The following is a 9,438-nucleotide window of genomic DNA, read 5'->3' on the forward strand; positions in this document are numbered from 1 at the left end:
AAATTGGATAGTCATAATTTAGGCTAATAATATAACTCAATCACAGGCTGTTCAATGCAGCGGGTGGTGGAGTAGGTGGTGGAGTACCGTACTCTATAGCATCGCTGACCGATGTGGCTGTACCGTACTCTATAGCATCGCTGACCGATGTGGCTATAGAGTACGGTACAGCCACATCGGTCAGCGATGCTATAGAGTACGGTACAGCCACATCGGTCAGCGATGCTATAGAGTACGGTACAGCCACATCGGTCAGCGATGCTATAGAGTACGGTACAGCCACATCGGTCAGCGATGCTATAGAGTACGGTACAGCCACATAGGTCAGCGATGCTATAGAGTACGGTACAGCCACATCGGTCAGCGATGCTATAGAGTACGGTACAGCCACATAGGTCAGCGATGCTATAGAGTACGGTACAGCCACATCGGTCAGCGATGCTATAGAGTACGGTACAGCCACATCGGTCAGCGATGCTATAGAGTACGGTACAGCCACATCGGTCAGCGATGCTATAGAGTACGGTACAGCCACATCGGTCAGCGATGCTATAGAGTACGGTACAGCCACATCGGTCAGCGATGCTATAGAGTACGGTACAGCCACATCGGTCAGCGATGCTATAGAGTACGGTACAGCCACATCGGTCAGCGATGCTATAGAGTACGGTACAGCCACATCGGTCAGCGATGCTATAGAGTACGGTACAGCCACATCGGTCAGCGATGCTATAGAGTACGGTACAGCCACATCGGTCAGCGATGCTATAGAGTACGGTACAGCCACATCGGTCAGCGATGCTATAGAGTACGGTACAGCCACATCGGTCAGCGATGCTATAGAGTACGGTACAGCCACATCGGTCAGCGATGCTATAGAGTACGGTACAGCCACATCGGTCAGCGATGCTATAGAGTACGGTACAGCCACATAGGTCAGCGATGCTATAGAGTACGGTACAGCCACATAGGTCAGCGATGCTATAGAGTACGGTACAGCCACATCGGTCAGCGATGCTATAGAGTACGGTACAGCCACATCGGTCAGCGATGCTATAGAGTACGGTACAGCCACATAGGTCAGCGATGCTATAGAGTACGGTACAGCCACATCGGTCAGCGATGCTATAGAGTACGGTACAGCCACATCGGTCAGCGATGCTATAGAGTACGGTACAGCCACATCGGTCAGCGATGCTATAGAGTACGGTACAGCCACATCGGTCAGCGATGCTATAGAGTACGGTACAGCCACATCGGTCAGCGATGCTATAGAGTACGGTACAGCCACATCGGTCAGCGATGCTATAGAGTACGGTACAGCCACATCGGTCAGCGATGCTATAGAGTACGGTACAGCCACATCGGTCAGCGATGCTATAGAGTACGGTACAGCCACATCGGTCAGCGATGCTATAGAGTACGGTACAGCCACATCGGTCAGCGATGCTATAGAGTACGGTACAGCCACATCGGTCAGCGATGCTATAGAGTACGGTACAGCCACATCGGTCAGCGATGCTATAGAGTACGGTACAGCCACATCGGTCAGCGATGCTATAGAGTACGGTACAGCCACATAGGTCAGCGATGCTATAGCTAACTGCTGAATATCTCTCAAACTGTTATGCCTTAACTTTTCTGATATATTATTTATGTTCAAATCAATTGGCACTCCAAAAGGAATCCTTAATTACCCAACGGAATAATGCCGTATAGCCACTTTAACGTTCTTGACTGGTAAATCGCCCGACAACAAAGGTCAGAAGCCTCTTTTTCATTGGCCTACTTCTGTTAACCTTGAACAAACATGACAGTTAGATTGGGAAGTATCCACAACAGCATAATGTGTCATACTAGCATTTTCTATTTGTGCATACATGGGATAAACTTTTGTACTTTGTCTAAAGCTATAGAAATCATTCTGGGATTGTTTGCAGTCTGTATTTGTTTGATTTAGCACCAGGTTACTCTGAGATGTTTAAACCCAGCTATGCATCCACACCCGACTCAGTTACACCAGCTCTGTCAGGAGGAATGGGCCAAAATTCCCCCCAACTTATTGTGGGAAGCTTGTGGAAGGCTACCCGAAACGTTTGACCCAAGTTAAACAATTTAAAGACAATGCTACCAAATACTAATTGAGTGTATGTAAACTTCTGACCCCACTGGGAATGTGATGAAAGAAATAAAAGCTGTTTGGTTTAGCACCAGGTCTCTCAGATGTTTAAACCCAGCTATGCATCCACACCACAGGTGGCCAGAATAAAGTGGATGAAAAGATTTCAAGAACAAAAAAACAAAAATGACCCTCACAAAAAATAAAGGTTTCTCACCCTCACAAAAAATACTAAGGTTTCTCCCATATATGCACAAATAGACATGATACTATTATAAAATATATTTGTGGTGCCTTGTGAATGATAAACATATTTACAGTGACTGAAGTTAACGGAAATTGATAAGCAGTTAATTTAGTTGATGGGCAGTCCTTTGTTGTCAATAACGGCAGTATTTGCAGATTTGAATTTTGCTATTGTTGATTTCTAGAAGTAGGAAGTTGCCCCGCTGTGAGATGATTGAACAGATTGCTTGTGCCAAATTATTCACTTATATTTGACACATTTAGTATTTTAGACTGTATTTATTAATGATGCTCTCATATTGTCCGATTTTCTAGCTTGTGCTGCGAATGATCTGTGACCTTGTTGTTACCATTTATGTCTGTGTTAATGTTGTCTTTTAAAAAGAGCTCAATAGAAGAAGAAAAAATGCAGAATAAGGCCAATAAAGTCAACTGATAAATCAGCGCTGTGGGGTTATCTGAACAACAACAGTCATTTCCATTCTCGTCTGCCTCATGTTGTGAAGACATTTTGTCTCGTGACAACCCCACAGAGTGATGGATGGTTTGACCTTGCTGAATGCTAGATATTTCAGAGCTTCAATAAACCGTGAAACTCAGAGAGGGGATTGAGCCACATTACATTCAACCCCTGTGAAAACAGAAACTAATTACCCTTACAATGAACTTTTTAACTAAGACGTCGAGAGAGTAGAAGCCCATCTGAAGAGGGCGTTCATCTTCTGAGTGTGCGTTTAAAACAGCACAGTGCTTGTTTGCTTCTATCAAACTGAGTGGAACTACGCGTTTCGGATAAGATTCTAGGTTCAATTCAAGGTTATGGGTTGAATTCCCACAGGGATCACAGACACATACTAAAAATGTATGCACCATTTGCTAAGTGGTATACATTAGTGTTATAAGATCATTCTAAAACAGACTGAGAGCAACATTGCATTCTAAAAGAGTGTCAGTACTTTATGCCCAAATAGTCAGAATGATGACTGCATGCTGTAGGCAAATGCATCCCAACTTCTAATCACAATGGCACATTGGTAGGGTAAACTACACAACTACACGTGGTCCTCTGTAGCTCAGCTGGTAGAGCACGGCGCTTGTAACGCCAGGGTAGTGGGTTCGATCCCCGGGACCACCCATACGTAAAAATGTATGCACACATGACTGTAAGTCGCTGTTACGGATACAGGTATCCTGTGTCTTTTTCCTCTCCTTCTGCCCTAATCACAGGTGTCCTGTATGTTCCTGATTGGTGGTCGTTGAGTTGTCTGCTGATTGCTAAGGTGGACCAATCAGTGAACATTCCTCTGCATTGCACCACCTGTTGCTGGTTTTTCAATCACACATCCCATTGTTAAAAAGCCGGTCAGTTGTGTTTGTTGTTAGAGACTATTTTCGTATGGATACTGTGGTGTCCTGTGTTTTGTTTACTCACTAAGTTGCTGGTTACTCTGTTTGGTAACTTTGTTAGACTACTTTCCGTATGTGAGTATGGATACTGTGGTGTCCTGTGTTTTGTTTACTCACTCATTTGCTGGTTACTCTGTTTGGTAACTTTGTGTGTTTCTGGGAAAAGGGGAGTTTAAGCAAGTTGCCCTTGGGCGTACATTACCCGTAGGAAGAAATCTGTCTAAAAACACTAGTTAGACCTGAGCGGACCACCCACTGTACTTTTGTATGATTAGCAGTAGCTTAGCGGTTCTTGAGGCAGGCAAGATCAGTTTAGGGGTGTTTTACACTATTGTTTCATTTCTTGGGTCCTGCTCAGCCCTTTTTCCCAAACCTTTACCGTGTGTTCAGCAATAAACCTTTTATATGTTTGACGGTAGTTTATGGTTGTCGTGTAGTTTTTGTTCTCACTGTTCCATGTCACGATTCTAATATGCATGAATTATGTTACGGGTCTCTTCTCCATCCACCCTAGACGTTTAAAGCCACGGGGTTCGTAACAGTCGCTTTGGATAAAAGCGTCTGCTAAATGGCATATTTATTTATATTTTACATCTGTGGGTGGCAACAAAGGTATCAAATGAGAAGTGTGCATACATTTGTCCTTCATTTCACTTTTCAAGGCACTTCCTACTTCCACACAGGTGGGATACGTGGAAGGGGTATGCATCTCTCTGGACCATCACAAAGATAGCAAGGCAATGTGCTCCAACAGGCTACAGGAAATGATTGACTGACCGACTCTTTGCCATGTGTGTACTGCCCTCTTGAGGCAACTCAGTAGAAGACGGGATGAGATGTGTGATCACTGGAGACTCAACACATCAGTTCATAGCCGTAATAGTAGTTGTGTTCAACCACAGAGAAAGCTTTCAGTAGTGCAGCTATAATATGGTTCTTTAATCAATCTTAAAACTGATAATCAGCTAATTTTTATTGTCAATTGTATTGTCTTTCGTCAATTTTTTTTTGTTATTGCCAGTAGGAAAATGTATGCACTCACTAAACTGTAAGTCGCTCTGGATAAGAGCGTCTGCTAAATGACTAAAATGTAAAAATGTTGTTTTTGTGCACAATCATTTATTCTGTTCAACCAAATCAAGCGTACACAAGATTCAAACAAAAAATATTGTATAAAATGTCTAATTCTGAATCTGTTCCTGTGTTATGAACTGTTTGTTTCCCTGTTCTATACACATCCTGTTGACCCCTGACCTCACAGAGGTCTTGACTTACTAAATGTCCTCAATTTCAGCTGTTTCCTTATTTTGCATTAGCCAAGTTGGCATCGCAAACGTACCTCAAATGATGACCATTTCAACACGTGCTGTTGAAATCATGGGCTACAGTCTACCAGTGTTCACTTCCTCTTAGTGGTTATGTTAGTAGTGAGTACAGTAGCAGCCTGTGGGATCTCTCAGGCCCCGAGAATGGATGATTTGGGTGCTGTGGTTGGTCAGGACCTGCAGCTTGTGGATCAGCTGCAGAAGGTGAGGACTAGGTGCATCCAGGATCTCTAACTGCTCCAAATGCTTCAACTGTTGGAGGCTCAAGAACTCCCTCTCTGGTACATAGTAGTGTCTGAAAAAGTAGAATAGAAAAGTATATCAGTATACAGTGGGGGGAAAAAAGTATTTAGTCAGCCACCAATTGTGCAAGTTCTCCCACTTAAAAAGATGAGAGAGGCCTGTAATTTTCATCATAGGTACACGTCAACTATGACAGACAAAATGAGAAAAAAAAATCCAGAAAATCACATTGTAGGATTTTTAATGAATTTATTTGCAAATTATGGTGGAAAATAAGTATTTGGTCAATAACAAAAGTTTCTCAATACTTTGTTATATACCCTTTGTTGGCAATGACACAGGTCAAACGTTTTCTGTAAGTCTTCACAAGGTTTTCACACACTGTTGCTGGTATTTTGGCCCATTCCTCCATGCAGATCTCCTCTAGAGCAGTGATGTTTTGGGGCTGTCGCTGGGCAACACGGACTTTCAACTCCCTCCAAAGATTTTCTATGGGGTTGAGATCTGGAGACTGGCTAGGCCACTCCAGGACCTTGAAATGCTTCTTACGAAGCCACTCCTTCGTTGCCCGGGCGGTGTGTTTGGGATCATTGTCATGCTGAAATCCCCAGCCACGTTTAATCTTCAATGCCCTTGCTGATGGAAGGAGGTTTTCACTCAAAATCTCATGATACATGGCCCCATTCATTCTTTCCTTTACACGGATCAGTCGTCCTGGTCCCTTTGCAGAAAAACAGCCCCAAAGCATGATGTTTCCACCCCCATGCTTCACAGTAGGTATGGTGTTCTTTGGATGCAACTCAGCATTCTTTGTCCTCCAAACACGACGAGTTGAGTTTTTACCAAAAAGTTATATTTTGGTTTCATCTAACATTCTCCCAATCCTCTTCTGGATCATCCAAATGCACTCTAGCAAACTTCAGACGGGCCTGGACATGTACTGGCTTAAGCAGGGATTCCCAGCCTGGTGCAGGTCTACAATTTTGTTTCTGGTGTCCTTTGACAGCTCTTTGGTCTTGGCCATAGTGGAGTTTGGAGTGTGACTGTTTGAGGTTGTGGACAGGTGTCTTTTATACTGATAACAAGTTCAAACAGGTGCCATTAATACAGGTAACGAGTGGAGGACAGAGGAGCCTCTTAAAGAAGAAGTTAAATGTCTGTGAGAGCCTGAAATCTTGCTTGTTTGTAGGTGACCAAATACTTATTTTTCCACCATAATTTGCAAATAAATTCATTAAAAATCCTACAATGTGATTTTCTGGAGAAAAAAATTCTCAATTTGTCTGTCATAGTTTACGTGTACCTATGATGAAAATTACAGGCCTCTCATCTTTTTAAGTGGGAGAACTTGCACAATTGGTGGCTGACTAAATACTTTTTCCCCCCACTGTATCTGCTTGGCTTAGATTAATGAGTTAAACCTTTGGAAAAGGTTAACATGTAGACACTTAATTATGATTTCACCAGTAATTTATTACTACATCTGGGTTCGTACCACAACACAGAAGTCAGTTACGGTTTTGTCAATTATGCCAATGTTAATATCTCACCGCATTTTAAGGGTCATGAGCTGGGGGAATAGTTTGGGGATCTCTCCGATGCTGCTGCCGCTTTTATAGCTGCATGGGTCAAAGTGCAGATGCAAGAGGCCTGAAGCCTGTTTCCCTAGAGTCTTCATGTCCTTCTGCTCCACCATCACCCGCTGCAGAGTCAAACTGGTCACTGTGCCGGGAATGGAGTGTGCATAAGCACTGACAGGATGGCCTTCTGGGAAACAAAACATACGACAGTCAGACATCCCCAATAGATGCCATAGGACAGTCAGGACGTGGGGTGCACTGGGGGATAAAAAAATGCACAGAACTGTCAGACTCCATACTGCTGCCCCGTAACCCCACCAACTGTCAGACTCCATACTGCTGCCCCGTAACCCCACCAACTGTCAGACTCCATACTGCTGCCCTGTAACCCCACCAACTGTCAGACTCCATACTGCTGCCCTGTAACCCCACCAACTGTCAGACTCCATACTGCTGCCCCGTAACCCCACCAACTGTCAGACTCCATACTGCTGCCCCGTAACCCCACCAACTGTCAGACTCCATACTGCTGCCCTGCAACCCCACCAACTGTCAGACTCCATACTGCTGCCCCGTAACCCCACCAACTGTCAGACTCCATACTGCTGCCCTGTAACCCCACCAACTGTCAGACTCCATACTGCTGCCCCGTAACCCCACCAACTGTCAGACTCCATACTGCTGCCCCGTAACCCCACCAACTGTCAGACTCCATACTGCTGCCCTGCAACCCCACCAACTGTCAGACTCCATACTGCTGCCCTGTAACCCCACCAACTGTCAGACTCCATACTGCTGCCCCGTAACCCCACCAACTGTCAGACTCCATACTGCTGCCCCGTAACCCCACCAACTGTCAGACTCCATACTGCTGCCCCGTAACCCCACCAACTGTCAGACTCCATACTGCTGCCCCGTAACCCCACCAACTGTCAGACTCCATACTGCTGCCCCGTAACCCCACCAACTGTCAGACTCCATACTGCTGCCCCGTAACCCCACCAACTGTCAGACTCCATACTGCTGCCCCGTAACCCCACCAACTGTCAGACTCCATACTGCTGCCCCGTAACCCCACCAACTGTCAGACTCCATACTGCTGCCCTGTAACCCCACCAACTGTCAGACTCTATACTGCTGCCCCGTAACCCCACCAACTGTGTAACCCGACCAACAGCGCACGACATGGAAAATGCGAGTTTACCAGCTGGCGAATCACATACTCACTTGCAATGTTGAGAACTGCCAGTTGAGGGAGTTCCCTCAGCCATGTTTTTAGGTGGCACCTGCTGGGATCTACGTCCCTGTCTCTGTAGACCACAGCTAGGCTCTGCAGGGAGGGGAGGCACTTCAGCGCCTCTTCAGATAAGGTGGGGTCCATGTAGTCAAGAAGCTCGAGACTGATCAAGCCAGGTTGCCCGACCTGCGGATCTTCTAAAGACAGATTTAGTCATTATTGCTGAATTTAATAACATGCAATTTATGATGATATAGGCTAGTACAGACATATAACCATATTTCAACATGGACTTCACACACTAGCTATCTAGAACATAGTAGCCTAATCAGCTCGTGAAAACCATGTGGTAGGCTATGCTTACCTAATCATTAATTGTTTCGCCAATGTTTTGTATGAGTAGTAAAAAAAAAACTCAGGTTACAACCCAAGCTGTTGTCTTGGGTTGTAACTGTGTAAAGTGCCTCACCTGGAAAGCCATTTATTGTTTTAGAAATGTTAAAATAATCATCTGGGAGAGAGCCATGTTGTGTTCCCATTTTCAAAGACAGATGCTTCAGATGTGGCAAGCGGTTAAGCATTGTGTGGAATGTCTGTCTTGGGATAGGATGATTGCCTTCGTGATAGAGTAGAGATGTCAGATGGGAGAGCTTTGAGACAAAACTAATAATATCTGATCTTGGAGCACAGTGCATCTCGCACACACTAAAATGAGTCACTTGCTGCAGAGGCACAATTGCATCAGACAGTCCCTGGCCACAGCGACAGCTGCGAATAGCCAGCCTCTTCAAGTTATGAAATTGCTTGAGAATTTCTAAGGCTTTCACGTCGAAACAATGCTCCACGGCTATTGTGGTGAGCCACGGGAGGGATAGGGCAAGCTGTTTCCATTCTTTCAAACTTGCCCTCTGTACAACAACTGAGCTGATTTTCCTGCGGCGAAGAGTTGTCCAGAACTGCGTGGTGTAGGCACACAGCTTTTTAAGCACCACCGTGTTGCCTTTCCAAAGGGACCAGTGGTCAACCATTTTTTTTTAAATATTTGCAGCATGATCTAATGTTCAGTTTGTCTGTTGTTGACAGAAATCCAAACACGTGGACCCATACCTCCGATGGTAGTTGTGCAGCTCCCACCGTATGAAGTGCCATATCTAAGCAGTTGCTGCTATTTTTCGTTTCTTCTTTCCTGCAGGCATTCGCATTAAAAATAGTTGAACAGTAAACGACTATATGCGCATATCTTTCATTTTCTTTTTTACCGCATGATCTAGGCCATCTCGG

The 9,438-nt window shown here is 44.8% G+C and overlaps 1 protein-coding gene across 4 annotated transcripts; it reads right to left on the reverse strand.

The window, feature by feature from the left end:
• Window positions 1-4,306: 4,306 nt before the first annotated feature.
• LOC311116699 (uncharacterized protein) lies at window positions 4,307-9,436 on the reverse strand. 4 transcript variants are annotated; one of them, XM_084191745.1, is made up of 4 exons: window positions 8,627-9,436; window positions 8,148-8,354; window positions 6,891-7,107; window positions 4,307-5,392 (listed from the first exon to the last, which is right to left on the reverse strand). In XM_084191745.1, the coding sequence occupies exons 1-4, from the start codon at window positions 9,183-9,185 to the stop codon at window positions 5,194-5,196; spliced, it is 1,182 nt and encodes a 393-aa protein (XP_084047871.1). In that variant the 5' UTR covers window positions 9,186-9,436; the 3' UTR covers window positions 4,307-5,193. The 4 variants fall into 4 exon arrangements, with proteins under 4 accessions (XP_084047871.1, XP_084047872.1, XP_084047873.1 ...); XM_084191746.1 differs by having other exon boundaries at window positions 4,731-5,392; window positions 8,148-8,351; window positions 8,627-9,425; XM_084191747.1 differs by having other exon boundaries at window positions 4,880-5,392; window positions 9,265-9,426.
• Window positions 9,437-9,438: the final 2 nt, after the last annotated feature.

This window comes from Coregonus lavaretus (assembly GCF_964263955.1).
Source record: "Coregonus lavaretus genome assembly, contig: HAP1_SCAFFOLD_706, whole genome shotgun sequence".
Classification (NCBI taxonomy): Eukaryota; Metazoa; Chordata; class Actinopteri; order Salmoniformes; family Salmonidae; genus Coregonus; species Coregonus lavaretus.